The sequence below is a fragment of the Brachyhypopomus gauderio genome, unplaced genomic scaffold (assembly GCF_052324685.1).
Source record: "Brachyhypopomus gauderio isolate BG-103 unplaced genomic scaffold, BGAUD_0.2 sc56, whole genome shotgun sequence".
NCBI classification, from domain to species: domain Eukaryota; kingdom Metazoa; phylum Chordata; class Actinopteri; order Gymnotiformes; family Hypopomidae; genus Brachyhypopomus; species Brachyhypopomus gauderio.
Window position 1 is genome coordinate 440,001 of NW_027506879.1, and position 16,079 is coordinate 456,079.

A 16,079-nucleotide genomic window follows, 5' to 3' on the forward strand; every position below is an offset into this window, starting at 1 on the left:
GTTCATGGTGTGCATGGTTCTGTCGCTTCATGGTTGATGGTGATGTGTGCAGACAAGCGGACCGGCACCACCGTGCAGTACTGGCTCCTCCTGGACAGGATCGTCCAGCAGATCATCCTGCAGAGCGACAAGGGAGACGACCCTGACGTGGCTCCTCTGGAGAACTTCGACGTGAAGAACGTGGTGCGGATGTGAGTGGCTCATGGGGCTGGAGATGCTCACACAAGAACACTGACTGAACCACGTTTGATTTGAACTGCATCTCTGAAGTCTCAGAGCAGGTTGTGGCCACACATCTGTGTTTTCTGTATAATCATCAGCGCTGCTTTTGTGTTCGGGTGATGTGAACGTCCCTTCTGCCCATCGAAGCTTCACTTTATAAACCAGCCCATTACTTTACAGATTTTGTTTCCAGGGCTTTTTGTAATCTGCACAATTGTAATCCTGAACCCATCATTTAAATGTCTCTTCTCAAGCTTTCCACACGTGAGCGTTAGCTCTCAGCTCACCTACTGCCAAAATGACTCAATCAAATACATAAAAAAAACAACAAAGACCGACAACTATAACCTAAAAGTCTGTTTAGGGAGTTAATTGTGTTCCTGTAGGTTGTCAGTGCTAAGAGGGCCAAATCTGCTTAAACTGAAACGGATTACAAATTCAGCATTCAGTAGCAGTTGTTGTTCCCCCATATTCACTCACTCTCTCTCTCTCTCTCTCTCTCTCTCTCTCTCTCTCTCTCTCTCTCTCTCTCTCTCTCTCTCTCTCTCTCATTTTCAGGCTGGTTAATGAGAATGAAGTCAAACAGTGGAAAGAACAAGCAGAGAAGATGAGGAAGGGTATGTTTGCTCTGTCTTCACTTCACAGCAGTACAGAGCAATGTGCACCAACCTGTCTTCAAACTACACACTATCAGTCTGGGACTCCCTGATGTTGCCGTGTGCACGTAGGCGAGTTTGCGCATGCATAACGTGGCCGTGGTGGCTGTCTTGACCCTCTCTGGCCACCGTCCTCGCAGGCCTGTTCAGACGGCCGTTGTTTTATCTCTCGCTGTACAGAACATAACGAGTTGCAGCAGAAGGTGGAGAAGAAGGAGCGTGAGTGTGAGGCGAAGGCTCAGGAGAAGGAGGAGATGATGCAGACGCTCAACAAGATGAAGGAGAAGTTGGAGAAGGAGAGCAATGAGCACAAGATCGTCAAGCAGCAAGTGGGCGACCTCACCGTGCAGCTCAGAGAGATGAGTGCGGTAGGCCCGCCCCTCCCACCCACCACATGCCCCTCCCACCAGGTCGCGTGAGCCCCTCCCACCAGCACACACATTTAGAATATTAAAGTGTCCCCTGTGTTGAACCTATAGTGGTACAGCAGAAAAACGAAAGAACACAACCAGTATTGAACCAGTATTAGACCTCATGGACCTCGTGCCCAAGAATGTCTTTGTATGTTCTGTCTTCAATTCCTCACACGTTTGTCATAGTTCAGCTGTGCCACAGAAACGGCAAATGTTTGGAGGTTTACCAAACCTTCACGAGTGACCCACAAAAACGACAGCGCTCGTACGAGGGCGTGTCCTCATGATGCCGGAGTATCCTTTGATCCTCCGAATGATTGACGTCCCAAAGTCATGCCTAGCTGTCTAGTCAGATTTGCCCTCAAGTGTCATTCATAAAAAAGTATAAATAAACAACTTCTTGGCTCAGAGATCAGAACATGAGAATATATCACTGTAAGAATATCAGTTGTGGAATTACAGACAGGCTCAGTACAGTAATTTCCACACTCTGCAAAAGAGACACAATTAAATACTTTTAACACTTTTTCTAAGGGGAGCAGCAATACATATATTATTACATATATCAATACATATATTCTACAATATGTAGTGACCGTATGTAAATCTTGTTTGTGCCTAAATTCTAAATATGAGGAATATTCGTGAATGTCGTCCTCGTGAGGTCGTGGTCGTGAATGTGGTCCTCTCGTGAGGTCGTGGTCGTGAATGTGGTCCTCTCGTGAGGTCGTGGTCGTGAATGTGGTCCTCTCGTGAGGTCGTGGTCGTGAATGTCGTCCTCGTGAGGTCGTGGTCGTGAATGTGGTCCTCTCGTGTGGTCGTGAATGTGGTCCTCTCGTGAGGTCGTGGTCGTGAATGTGGTCCTCTCGTGAGGTCGTGGTCGTGAATGTGGTCCTCTCGTGAGGTCGTGGTCGTGAATGTGGTCCTCTCGTGGTTTTTCCCTTCTCAGCGTTCCCATGAAGACCTGGCTATGTGCCAATCATGCATGTTCGCTGCAGATGAAGTAGCTAAATCTCTGAAATCCTCTATTTCTGTCTGATTGATGTGTCTGTAGAGGTCAAGCGTTCCTGGAGGCCCTCCTGTTGGTCCCGGGGCCCCGGGTGGTCCCCTGCCTCCCCCACCAGGTCAAATTGGCATGCCTCCACCTCCTCCACCTCCTGGTGGGCTTCTCCCACCTCCACCACCCCCTCCTGGGGCACCCCCACCCCCACCTCCACCTGGTCTGCCTGGTATCTTCCCACCTCTCCTAGGAGGTCCTGGGCTGAAGAAAAAGAACATTCCTCAACCTTCAAACCCACTCAAGTCCTTCAACTGGGCCAAACTGGGTGAAGTAAGTCAGCCTTGTTCACTCACGCTGCACAGTAATTCTCCAATAATTCACTGGAGGACCCATCTCAATAAATAAATGGTCTCTTCCCCACAGAATAAGCTAGAAGGAACTGTGTGGATGGATCTTGATGACAGTAAGGTGTTCAAAATCCTGGACCTGGAAGACATTGAGAGAACCTTTTCAGCCTATCAAAAGCAACAGGTATGACTGACTTGAACTAAAGCCCTATTAATACAGTTTCCACTACATTGTTAGTGAATGTGATGTCCAGCTTATTCTTCTTTCCTCGTAAACCTGCACAGCTCTCATGTTCCTACCAACACTACATATTCTGTCTAAACCTTCCAGAACGTTCTTTTGTTCAGTAACTTTAGATGAACTTTAGTTGAAGTGGTTTTTAAACTTCAGTTCACCGTTTTACATGGTGTGACCTGCCTGGGTTAAACATAACGAATGTTGACTTCCATTAGTGATATTTCTACATTTCTGTTTGTAATTGGTCAAGTCTCTTCCTTGTAGCATATCGAGAGTTTTAGTGACAGTCAAGTTTCTCTTCTCTCCATAAAACTCAACTGGACTCTGAGAAAGAGCCAAACATTCTGTTCCACTCCGATCGTTCTCCAGATGTTCCTCCTAACACCACGTGTTCATGCTGTCCCATGCCAGGCTTTATGCTGGGACAATGGCTGACGTAGTGACCTCCGCTTTATTGCCATTGTGTGCGATGTGCAAATATTTATTGGTGAAATAATATGAAATGACAGATGTAGTTCAGACTTAGTCTCACTATGTCTCTGTCTGACTCATACACACACACACACACACACACACACACACACACACACACACACACACACACACACCCCTGTTAATGGAGCATAACCTGATGGCCTAGGTAATATGGCAAAACGTATTAAACTGTACAGGTTGCAGATACATTATTTAGTACTTATCCTGATATTGTTTCCCAGGCTAAATAAGGATCCAATTAACAGTTCAGCAGTGTCCCATTTGAGAAGGGGCTGGGTGATATCACCTTTACAGTTTTCCATCACCCGTGTTTTTCCACAACTTGGAAATGTCACAGGGATAAAGTTGATGTGCTATAGTTTGGTTTAACCCAATGTCACATTCTTCTTAGCTACTCTTGAACTGTTATGATGTCAGTTTGTAATCTGCGTTCTTTGTAATATGCACAGGTGAAGTTTTGTGATGTTTGTAGTTGTTGATGAGGCCTTATACATCTTGCTGCAGAAAGAGTCTGAGGATGACTCCATGCCCGTGAAGAAGGTGAAGGAGCTGTCTGTTATCGACGGACGCCGAGCCCAGAACTGCAACATCCTCCTCTCACGGTGAGTGGGCACCTCACTCCTCCACTCCTCTGTTCCTCTTCTCCTCTGTTCCTCTTCTCCTCTGTTCCTCTTCTCCTTCGTTTCTCCACTCCTCCGTTCCTCCACTCCTCTGTTCCTCTTCTCCTCAGTTCCTCCGCTCCTCTGTTCCTCTTCTCCTCCACTCCTCTGTCTTCCTGGACTGTCTCTGATCTCTGCGAGGCGTGGTGATGGGTGCTTCACATGTAATGACTAAAGCAGGTCGTCTCTCAGGTGATGGTCGGTCATACTTCAGTCTATTGAAAACTACTTTAATAGGATCTCATTCAGAATTCTTATGAATGTCATCATACATTTCCATGGCCATATACAGAGGTGCCTGTGGGTTATTATTATTTTTTTTTATGGCTGTGATCTAAACCTGCATTTCAGACTTTGCTCATGTACTGAATTGAGAAACATTTATTCAGACACATTCATGTCCTGACCTTTCATTGAACTAAAAATAAATGAAATGACTCTTCCATGGAAAATGACATGACACCCTAGTGACGCGTTGTGTTGCTCACTGTGTGGCTGTAACCGTTCCTGTTCATTAGGTTAAAACTGACCAATGAAGAGATCAAGAGGGCCATTTTGACCATGGACGAGCACGAGGACCTTCCCAAAGACATGCTCGAGCAGGTGACTGACACGACATTCCCCTCCAGCCACACCCACATGAAGCACGGCAGATCGGACTGTGTCCAGGACAAACCCGTTTGGCTACAAGAGCTTGACATCACATGTTTCAAAGCCATGATCAGCTGATCGTGACGATCTGATGGTGGGGAGCTCGGAAACCACACGTAATGAATACCAAGCCCGCATTTGAAGCCAAATACTGTAACGTCAGACAACATTGTGCTCTTCTGTGGGAACAGTGACTTTCAGTCTCCACTGTAGTGTCAGCAGTACGCTACCCTCACACTGGTCAACAGATCTTTGCAGATTTTACATATTTTATTGTTGTGAGCCTGTAAACTTATTTCAGATCATTTTTAGCATAACACTGAAGATTGGTGCATAACTGGCAATAAAGAATAAAGAAGAAATAAGAAATAAGAATGTGGGTGACTTCTATAGTGCAAAGAATTGCTTTTTGGGTTTTTTTAAGCCAATTTGGTGTTTCATTGCATGTCTATTTCTGTGGTTTAAATGCCAGTTAGCTACAGAAGAAATGGGTATATCACCCATCTCTGAGGTCATGCAATAGTTCTAAATTATTGTACCGTGTGAAAACCACATAGTGGTTCCTGAATTCCTATTTACCTTAGGAGGGGGGTGTGAAGGGGGGGGGGGGGTGAAGGAGTGGGGTGCTGTGAGGGTGGGGGGGGGGCGAAGGAGTGGGGTGCTGTGAGGGTGAGGGGGGGGGTGGTGTGCTGTGAGGGTGAGGGGGGGGTGGTGTGCTGTGAGGGTGGGGGGGGGGGGTGAAGGAGTGGTGTGCTGTGAGGGTGGGGGGGGTAAAGGGGTGGGGTGCTGTGAGGGTGAGGGGGGGTGAAGGGGTGGTGTGCTGTGAGGGTGGGGGGGTAAAGGGGTGGTGTGCTGTGAGGGTGGGGGGGTGAAGGAGTGGGGTGCTGTGAGGGTGGGGGGGGGTGAAGGAGTGGGGTGCTGTGAGGGTGAGGGGGGTGAAGGAGTGGGGTGCTGTGAGGGTGAGGGGGGGTGGTGTGCTGTGAGGGTGAGGGGGGGGGTGGTGTGCTGTGAGGGTGGGGGGGGGGGTGAAGGAGTGGTGTGCTGTGAGGGTGGGGGGGTAAAGGGGTGGGGTGCTGTGAGGGTGAGGGGGGGTGAAGGGGTGGTGTGCTGTGAGGGTGGGGGGGGTAAAGGGGGTGGTGTGCTGTGAGGGTGGGGGGGTGAAGGAGTGGTGTGCTGTGAGGGTGAGGGGGGGTGAAGGGGGTGGTGTGCTGTGAGGGTGGGGGGGGTGAAGGAGTGGGGTGCTGTGAGGGTGGGGGGGGGTGAAGGAGTGGGGTGCTGTGAGGGTGGGGGGGGGTGAAGGAGTGGGGTGCTGTGAGGGTGAGGGGGGTGAAGGAGTGGGGTGCTGTGAGGGTGAGGGGGGGTGAAGGAGTGGGGTGCTGTGAGGGTGAGGGGGGGTGAAGGAGTGGTGTGCTGTGAGGGTGAGGGGGGGTGAAGGAGTGGTGTGCTGTGAGGGTGAGGGGGGTGAAGGAGTGGGGTGCTGTGAGGGTGGGGGGGGGGTGAAGGAGTGGGGTGCTGTGAGGGTGAGGGGGGGTGAAGGAGTGGGGTGCTGTGAGGGTGAGGGGGGGTGAAGGGGTGGTGTGCTGTGAGGGTGAGGGGGGGGTGAAGGGGTGGTGTGCTGTGAGGGTGGGGGAGGGTGAAGGAGTGGTGTGCTGTGAGGGTGGGGGGGGGTAAAGGGGTGGGGTGCTGTGAGGGTGAGGGGGGGAGGGGGGGGGGGGGTGAGGAGTGCTGTGCTAACCGGCCATCTGCGTCTTGTCTCGTACAGATGCTAAAGTTCGTCCCGGAGAAGGGTGACATTGATCTTCTGGAGGAACACAAGCACGAGCTGGATAGGATGGCCAAAGCTGACCGCTTCTTCTACGAGATGAGCAGGTACAGCCGTTGGCACCGCACGCTTCGCCCACATGAATAATAGACAGAAGATATTTATGCGTTTTAAATGATCTATGTGACTAGGGACTTGGGGATTAAGGAAATAACATGCGTGCATGATCACATTTAGGAAGCTCAATTACTCCTACATAAATGTAGGATTAAATACAATTACTCATCCTTCATAATTGTAAGACCAAATCCATTCCAGTTAGACAGTCCAGCTGCTACAGTTCAAACAGTTCGCAGTTACGGTGTAACAGAGTGATTACGCTTAAAACAGCGGAGACACGAATCGTTGTTGGAGCCATTGGCTCCAGAAGATCCTCATTAATCTCAACGGTGTTCCCACCGGGAGCCAATCAGGCGAGAGGAACGCCACCCGGGCCGTGGGACACGAGGATCCCATTACAGCAGGACGGGAGCAGACCGCAGGTGCAGTGGTCTCCATGGCACCACTGCCCATGGTTAGGAAAGGAAATATTCCCAGCCTGGGAGAGAAAGCTGCTCTGTAATGTTTCGGCTTGATTAAATGAATGAAACCATGGGAACGCTGAAGATGAGAAGTTTCCGTGATGAACTCAGTTCTGTGTGTTTCAGTCTCATGTTTTACTTGTATTAATTCTCTCCCATCATCCCATAACACCTGGGATTATCGTGTGGTCACGGATTTCATTGTTAAATAATTTTTCAGTAGTTTTTATCTTGACCCACAGGATCAACCACTATCAGCAAAGGCTGCAGTCACTCTACTTCAAGAAGAAGTTTGCAGAAAGGGTGGCAGAGGTCAAACCAAAAATCGAAGGTACGCCATCACTCGCACAGCACCACCTGCTGTTGTTAGATCTTATCTTTATGCCTCTGAAGTTCCCAAAGCCCCTCGACTGGACCGTGTTGGTATGACACCCCAGTTCCTGGCTAGAATAATGTAATAAACACGCGGGAGAATTCACGCTCAATATGTAAGTGTGTTGGTTGGTTTCACAGCTCTCAGCAGGGCATCCAAAGAGGTCAAAGGTAGTGGAAACCTCAGTCAGCTTCTGGAGGTCGTCCTGGCGCTCGGCAACTTCATGAACAAAGGCCAGAGGGGCAACGCTTATGGCTTCAAGTTGTCTTCCCTTAATAAGATTGTAGACACCAAATCCAGCATCGACAGGTAAAGACGACGCATGTCCCTGTGCCCCATCGAAATGCCACACTGTTGCTATGGTGCCGAGCTGAGGCTTATGCTTGCAGTGCTTTAGTTGGTGCTGTGCGCACTCCTGAAGCACTCCTGTTGTGCACTCCTGAAGCACTCCTGTTGTGTTTGTGTGCAGGAATGTCACTTTATTGCACTACCTGATCACCCTTCTTGAGCAGAAGTACCCCAAGGTGGCACTGATTCAGGATGACTTACAGAATGTTCCAGAAGCTGCCAAAGTCAAGTATGTGCTTGGAGAAAAGGCTCCCGTACTCAGTATCTCTCTCTCTCTCTCTCTCTCTCTCTCTCTAGCCCTGGTTCAATCTTTTGAAGAGTTGTAATCTACACATTCACAAAATGATTTATTCCAAGCATGTCCAGTTGTTTTGTTCAGTTAATATCAGAGTCCACTTTAAGCAGCTTTAATCTGTGTTAGTACTTTGAAATGTTTGACTACAAGTTTGAGGAAAAGCCATTAAGTGCTAAAATGTTTTTCAGAATGTAGTAGGTAAGAGCTTCCAAACCAAGATATACTTGGTCTACTGAATCTACTGAACTCTTAACTCTGCAGTTAAGGTGTGGGCCCCCGTCAGAATCAACAGAAATGTGCTGCCTGTGTTTGCTGAATCATTGTGTGCGGTGTTTAGATGATCGATCACTGGTCACTCACATTAGGGTTCTCTCTTTTTTTGGTGGACTTGTTTATTTCAGCATGACTGAACTGGACAAAGAGGTCAACAATTTACGAAGCGGATTGAAGAGTGTGGAGGCTGTAAGTAATGTTCTATTATTTACATCTGATTTTATTTCCTAAATATTTTTATCTATTTGACCCATTTGCACAAAGCTTTAAATGGTTAAATGTGTTCGTCTTCTCCGCACGTCTGCGTGTAGGAGCTCGAGTATCAGAAGAGTCGTCCCACAGACGCGGGGGACAAGTTCGTGTCTGCGGTCAGCCAGTTCATCACCGTGGCTGGTTTCAGCTTCTCGGAGGTGGAGGACTCGCTTCAGGAGGCCAAGCAGCTGGTAAGGGGGGCAGCATCTCCAGCAGCCCAAAGGCAGCGAGAGGGTAACAGCCGTGGTTTATGGGGCAGCAGAACCCGGTGCCTGGAACCCTAGCTGGGCCTTTTTAAGTGTGGGAGCCTGCAGCTTTGAAGTGGATGTTCACAGTCTGGAACCGGGCTGGTGTCGTCCTGCACGTAGAAGTTAAATTACACTTACGCGTATCGGGCCCCTCCTGGTCCACACAGACACGGGACCGGGGAAAATGCAGGGTTAATGTTTAACCAGGGGCCGACACAGGCAGATCCGTTTCAAAGGCAGGGAGTGCTGGTTTCAGCCTGGTCGTGAAGGCCCACATGGAACAGATTGGACTGGGCGCCCCGCGTGTCGTTATGGAGCCCTTAGCAGGCGGAGGAACTGGCGGCTTTTTAGGGAGAAATGCTGGAGCGGCTCCGTCTGGTTCGGTTCTGTGACCCGAGCCCGTGTGGGTTCCACACAAAGGGTGTGAGGTTAATACTCATGGACCCAGAATCCTCATCTCTCAGTGGTGCTGGTCTATGTGGTGTTTGTGGATATGATTTTAATGTGGTAGTATTTTCTAAGGAAGATCCACTGAAACATTTGTGGGTAATCTTATGATTTAATGTGGATACTACAATTATCCATAATCCTCAGAGAATTATTATGGTATTTCCATGGTAACAAAGATCAAGATGAGGTACAGGACACCAGGAAGTTTAGAGTTTCTTCCTTTTTCTGTTTTTGTTTTTGCTGTTTTAACATGACAGAGAGGAAGTCCATCGAGTGCAGTGGAGGGCTGTGGTGGTGGGAGACTGATTAAACCCTTCAGATCAGAGAAAACACAAAACTGTCGTGCCATGAGTCTGAAATGAGACTGTTCTGCTCAAAACCATCCATGCTCCACCCCCACCTTCTCACCCTCACCCTCTCACCCCCACACCCTCACCCTCACATCCACCCTCTCACTCTCGCCCTCCACACCCTCTCACCCTCACCTCCACCCTCTCACCCCACTCCCAGTTCCAGAAGGCAGTGAAGCACTTTGGTGAGGAGCCCAGCACCGCCCAACCTGATGACTTCTTCGGCATCTTCGATCAGTTCCTGCAGGCTGTGGTTGAGGCCAAGCAGGACAATGAGAACCTGCGGCGTCGTAAGGAAGAGGAGGAGCGCCGAGCCCGTCTGGAGGCGCAGGTGTGCACCTGGGGTTTGATTGGGGCCGCATACGCTCCGCACACATGCTCCGCACCACACGGCTTCACAATTACCACAAGAGTGGCTTCATCAGCAACCTGGGTCTTGGAATTTCTTGGGAGGAGTCGAGTCACGAGGACTAGAGTCGAGTCACGAGGAATATCTAGAGGAGTCGAGTCACGAGGAATATCTAGAGGAGTCGAGTCAGGAGTAATATCTAGAGGAGTCGAGTCAGGAGTAATATCTAGAGGAGTCGAGTCAGGAGTAATATCTAGAGGAGTCGAGTAGAGTCAGGTGTAATATCTAGAGGAGTAGAGTCAGGTGTAATATCTAGAGGAGTAGAGTCAGGTGTAATATCTAGAAGAGTAGAGTCAGGTGTAATATCTAGAAGAGTAGAGTCAGGTGTAATATCTAGAAGAGTAGAGTCAGGTGTAATATCTAGAGGAGTAGAGTCAGGTGTAATATCTAGAAGACCAGATGTACAAAGCCCATCAAATACGTGTCCATGATTGTGGACACAGCTTCAACAACATTCTTGAGTTCTGCAGACCATGAATATTAAAATCACCCAGTAACATGGGAGCAGAATAAGGAGCAGAAGCTACAGTAATCAGTCCATATACCTGATATGAAATATGACGTGACAGAAGACGCCACGTAGGGGCCGGGGGGGGGGGGGGGTGTGCTTCTACTGTATGTGCAGATCCACCTCTAACTGCCTCTAACTGCCCCGTCTGCCCCGCCCAGATGAAGGAGCAGAGGGAGAAGGAGCGGATCGCTCGTAAGGCCAGGGAGAACAAGGAGGAGGATGGTGAATTCGACGACCTAGTGTCTGCCCTCCGCTCCGGGGAGGTCTTCGACAAGGACATGTCCAAGATGAAACGCAATCGCAGACGTCCCAACAACCTGGAGACCAGCAGGGAAAGGCCCATCTCCAAACTCGACTTCTGAGCTGCCACCTAGTGGTGGGGCCTCAACACTGCACCTGTCATCGCTGTGTAGAAGCGTTACTCTAAACTGGTGAAAATTCAAGGAAGAGTTTGAATTTCCTAAAAATCACATTCATTGCGTAACGCTCGGTTTATTTATAGGTGCTGCCATCTTGTGGCAGCATCAGCACTACACCTGTGTCATCTCTCGTTAAGAAATTGTTACTGTAAATTGACTGGTGAAAATGCAAGGAGGAGTTTGCATTACCTGAAAAGCACACGCATTATCTATTGCTCAGTTTGAGTACTGGCTCCCCAAAAAACAGACTTTTCAAAACATTTGTTCATGCTATAGTGGTGGTTTGCATTGAGTCTAGCAGTGTGTTAGATGGTGCTAACTTGCTAAAGCAAACTGCTCAGGAGTCTTTGTTGATCTCATCTTCAAGAGAAGACTCTAAGGGCTGTGTACTTAACACTTGGTACAACAAGGCACTAAGTTGGTGCAGAAATATTAAAACCTCTTTCTAATGTTCTTTATGGAGGTCAGAGGTCCTGGGGGACGTTTCAAACCACATGGGTCACACACAAACTGGTTAGCACAACGCTTTTAAACAGGGTTTTCCATAAGACAGTAGAACTGCTCCATTTTGTACATGTTCAAGTCTAGGACACCTTCCTGAGTTTCTGAAGAGTTACGTAATTTGCTAACGAGTGGTGGTGTTGACCAGGACTGGAAACCTGTGCGTGACCTTCTGTTGAAGGTTAGAAATATTGATATTTTGTGAAAATAATCATTACATTTTATAAGGAGGTCAAACTAAAAATGGAATTCACACCCCTAATGTGTATCAAAAATCCCCTTAAACACTGTGTTCACTCTATGCATTAAACCACACCTGTATATACAGGTAAACTGTATTTGAGCTTGTACATATGTAAATATTGCTATCTCTTTGTTCTTCTGGTCTTAAATGTGCAGACACCTCCACTCTGATTCTGGGCTAAAGAAGATATCTTATTGATCTGATGTTGAATTTGTTTGACTGATAAACACTTTATAATAGTTTACTTTGGGTTCTCTCCATGTTCGCTTTATTTAAAAACACTCTGATCTAGGTTAATAAACCATGAAGGTCCTAAATGATCTGTTGTATATGGTTTTATGGACATCAGTCTGTATGTCAGCGGCTTTATAAACACTTATTAAACAGCACCACCTACTGGCCAAAGTCAAACAAAGTCTTCGATGAACATGCGTCATATTGTATAAAGCCTGTTGATCTTTTAATTTATCAATTTAAAAATACAATACTATTACATTGTACAACCTCCGAGCCTCAGCAGAAATGTCCAAGCAAAGTTAAAAAATGAGTTGGGTATTAAAACTATCCATTTAATAATAGTACAGCAGTCACTTTAATGTTAAAAATAAATCCTTAACTCAGGTATTAAAATGGATGTGGAGTTTTATTTTTTGCAAATTTTTAAAAAACATACAATGTAGTACCACAATGTTTGTGATATTTAGTACTGGGTGGCATTCAGGAAGATTTATTTTTAAATGCTTGTGATTAATCATAATGTTTTAGTATCAAATGCCAGTGTTACTGCAACAGCGTTCACATCTCCAGTATGGAAAGTGATATTGGAATACTGTATAATACTGTATATTGTAATAAACAGGCACAGAACATATGGCTCTCATTCTGTATACACAGTTGCTATTAAATCTCAAATGATGTGTGTGTGTGTGTGTGTGTGTGTCACCATGGGGTCAGTCATGAATTCCGAATGCTTCACTGATTCAGGTCAGTGGTCATCAGTTCAACGGCCTTTGGTTAGTTCCGTCAGTGTCTCGTACCGGAAAAAAGTGATGCTTAAATTCTTCAGTTAATGATGCTACATTTACTTCAAAGCAGTCTTGCAGTTCGGGCATTTCATAGCTGTATGGCCTAGATAGAGATTATTTAAGACATTAAGTGTGTATATAATATATAATTTGAATTGTGAAGTTTGGGTAATTAGTGCAACACTTTCCATTTTTCTGAGGGAGGATCAGCTTTTTGCTGAATTAGTAAACAGTTGACCTTCCTATGCTCGGTTTCATAGTGCAATGCAGAAATATTCGCTTATGACGACTATCAATAAAGTGGACATGAATATTAAAGCGTTATATGAAAATTGATGCTTTTAATTTTAGCCACAGTGTTGCAAGGCGTTTGCACTATAGGCCCAGTGCTGTTGGCACTTAACAAACACGACACATCCATAACGTCTGGATACTCATCCGCTACCAAATAATACGGTTGTGTTGACATGGATGGATGTTTAGACTGTTCTCCTCCTGAAATGAACTTGAACACAATCACAAACTGGTGTTGGCTGTCTCGACCTTCGGAACCACAGACTCCGTGACCGTGTCGGGGTGTCCGTCTCTACAGAACAGCACGGCCGGGTTCCGGCAGGCCCACATGGCCACTTCTCCGCCCTGGGCCGGGCTGGAGGAGGACAAGCGGCTGCCGGCACCGAGCCGGCCCACGTACCGCGTCCGGACCTCGCCGCGCTGGGTCTGCGTCGACAGGTACGCGGCGATGTTTCTAGTCCTGTAGCCTTCTTCCCGGCTTCGGCCCAGCAGCATCGAGATGTTTGGATTCCTTATAGCATAAATCAGTGGATTGATGGCACCATTGGCCCATGCCATCCAAATGGCTACCGTGTCCATGGCTGGGTTAAAGGACAAGTCCCCCATGGCAGTGATGATGCCCATTAAGCAGTACGGGCCCCAGCAGAGGATGATGAAGACGATCATGACGAGCACGGTGGTGGCGGTCCTCATCTCGCTGTAGAAGCGCAGCAGGTGCGCGTAGGTGGTGACGGGCCGGACCCTGGTCTCACACAGCCGGACGGTCCTGCAGATGTTGTAGTGACAGAAACACATGAGTGCGAAGGGAAGCAGGTAACACACCACTATCACGGCTACACTGTACGTCCTCCCCATCCTGGACGAGCCCGAGTGGAAGACGTACATGCAGTGATAAAAGCCTCGCTTGTGCACCACCACCCGCTCGGGGCTCCGCAACACCAGGTACCACGGGGAGGAGAGCAACACCGCCCAGAGCCACACCGCCACCAGCAGCTGCATCGCCTTCGTCCTCCCGATCTTCTCCTGCGGCTGTCTGACGATGGCGTAATACCGGTCAAACGAGATTAAAGTCATGGTCAGGGTTGAGATGATGCCAAAGCAGGTGTTGAAAAATCCGTTGGCGACGCAGAAGCGATCTCCAAACATCCACGTGCCATCTTTGCTGAACAACATCATGAAGGAGAAGGGCAGACAAAGGATGGCCGTGAGGAGATCGGAGAGCGAGAGGGACATGATGAAGGCGTTGGTCACGGTCCTCAGTTGCCTGTGTTTGATTATCACCACCACAACAGCCGAATTACCCAAACTGGACATCAGGAAGATGGCGAGCAGGAGCAGCGCCTGGGTGGCCACCGCCGCGCCGTGCAGCGCCCGCTCCTCCGCTCTCTCCCCGGTACCGTTCCCAACAGGTGCGGCCAGACCGTCCAGATCTGGACTCGGCGAGACCGCCTGTGAAATGAGAGCTGAGCGAGACATGTTGTCCAACGCGCTCGTACTCGCGCTGTAGGTCAGGGCATCGCTCACCGGGACATCCATCGGACACGATTGGGGCGCATCCGTGTGATCCGGGAGAACTCATCCCTTTAACTCATCCGTGTTAGTCTCGCTGTATGGACGGGTTTAAAAGCGCACGCTCACGAACACACGATGACGGACCTGTCTTCTGCGCCAGGCTGCCCCTCCTCTGGTACCGATGTCTGCAGCGGGTCCGTCCGTCTGCACGCTGCACGCTGCACGCCCTCCCTGCTCTCCGCCTTCACGACGCTGCACTCTGTGACGTGTGCAGTCGCTGCACTCTGTGACGTGTGCAGCCGCTCAGGGCCGGCGCCACGGGGGGGGGGGGGGGGGGGGGGGGGGTCGAATGGGGGCGTCGCCCCCTCAGGCGAGGTGTCCCGCCCCCTCAATGTAAAAAATAAGACCCATTTATTTTACAACAATCGCTACGCACCCCCCCCCCCCCCGCTCAACAACTTACGTTCGCCCCCCCGAAATTTTCTGACGCCCCCTCACTGTATATGTTCTGGCGCCGGCCCTGCAGCCGCTGCACTCTGTGACGTGTGCAGCCGCTGCGCTCTGTGACGTGTGCAGCCGCTGCGCTCTGTGACGTTTAAAGCCGCTGCGCTCTGTGACTTGTGCAGCCGCTGCACTCTGTGACGTTTACAGCCGCTGCACTCTGTGACGTTTAAAGCCGTTGCCATGACACCGTTTCTTTTGTCATAGACGATTCCTCTCGTGTTCGGCGGGATTGCGTACCTCGTTCACACATGTGTAGCCCTCTCTACAAGACAATAATATCCCCATAATTTACTTTACCTGTAACATTTTGTCATCGTATGATGTCATCTTACAATGCCTGTTCAATTTTTATATGAATGAAACGGATCCTGGACGTAATGTTGTTTGCTAGGCCTATAACTCAAATAGTCCTGTAAAGTGCAGTTAAACTAATCAGTGAGCACTTGACAAACAGTTCATGTGTTGCTTTTAGCCCCCAGCAGGCATTTCAACGTTGAATCGACGTTGAATCAACGTCGAAAGTGATGGTTGAATCAACGTTGGATTTTGTGTCGATTTTGAAAGGTGAATCAACGTTGATATGCCAACGTCGTTTCAACGTCATACATTCAACCTTGAATAAACCATAAAATTCACGTTCATGATGCTCAAAATTGCATGGGAGAGAGGATAAAAACAATTGTATGCCATAATGAAAAAAGAACAATTTTATTTTTTTTTTTGTCTTTCATTTTACTCAGAGTACCACCTCACAACCTCAGTCATGGCCTCAAGTCTGGGACTCGAACCCAGGACCCTCCGGTCTCAAGATCAGTTCCCTAACCGCCAGGCCACGACTACCCTGCAAACTCCCTTTAAACCTGTTGATTTGTCATTGCGAAGTTTTGTTTCTGCCTCAAAACATTTAAAACTGTTTAATTGCCTGATGTTGTCTTCCTGGTTAATACCTGCCTGTTTTTGACGACGTTTTTGGACGAATTAATAAAAAATATATATTATTATTATTATTATTATTATTATTATTATTATTATTATTATTATTATTAT

The 16,079-nt window shown here is 48.3% G+C and overlaps 2 protein-coding genes across 5 annotated transcripts in view; one reads left to right on the top strand and one right to left on the bottom strand.

Moving 5' to 3' along the window:
• daam1a (dishevelled associated activator of morphogenesis 1a) overlaps nt 1–12,014 on the top strand; it is a 43,652-nt gene extending 31,638 nt beyond the window's left edge. For all 3 annotated transcript variants that reach the window (XM_076987774.1, XM_076987773.1, XM_076987775.1), the window contains exons 11-25: nt 53–191; nt 781–839; nt 1,059–1,246; nt 2,346–2,621; nt 2,715–2,822; nt 3,876–3,973; nt 4,549–4,633; nt 6,444–6,550; nt 7,267–7,355; nt 7,538–7,706; nt 7,867–7,974; nt 8,442–8,502; nt 8,625–8,756; nt 9,774–9,944; nt 10,692–12,014. In XM_076987774.1, the coding sequence (XP_076843889.1) occupies nt 53–191; nt 781–839; nt 1,059–1,246; nt 2,346–2,621; nt 2,715–2,822; nt 3,876–3,973; nt 4,549–4,633; nt 6,444–6,550; nt 7,267–7,355; nt 7,538–7,706; nt 7,867–7,974; nt 8,442–8,502; nt 8,625–8,756; nt 9,774–9,944; nt 10,692–10,895 (1,994 nt within the window). In that variant the 3' untranslated portion in view covers nt 10,896–12,014. The remainder of the gene's footprint in view (nt 1–52; nt 192–780; nt 840–1,058; nt 1,247–2,345; nt 2,622–2,714; nt 2,823–3,875; nt 3,974–4,548; nt 4,634–6,443; nt 6,551–7,266; nt 7,356–7,537; nt 7,707–7,866; nt 7,975–8,441; nt 8,503–8,624; nt 8,757–9,773; nt 9,945–10,691) is intronic.
• Nucleotides 12,015–12,547: 533 nt separating this feature from the next.
• On the bottom strand, nt 12,548–14,752 carry gpr135 (G protein-coupled receptor 135). 2 transcript variants are annotated; one of them, XM_076987778.1, is made up of 2 exons: nt 13,900–14,752; nt 12,548–13,782 (listed from the first exon to the last, which is right to left on the bottom strand). In XM_076987778.1, the coding sequence occupies exons 1-2, from the start codon at nt 14,550–14,552 to the stop codon at nt 13,239–13,241; spliced, it is 1,197 nt and encodes a 398-aa protein (XP_076843893.1). In that variant the 5' UTR covers nt 14,553–14,752; the 3' UTR covers nt 12,548–13,238. The 2 variants fall into 2 exon arrangements, with proteins under 2 accessions (XP_076843893.1, XP_076843891.1); XM_076987776.1 differs by having other exon boundaries at nt 12,548–14,752.
• Between the last annotated feature and the right edge of the window lie 1,327 nt (nt 14,753–16,079).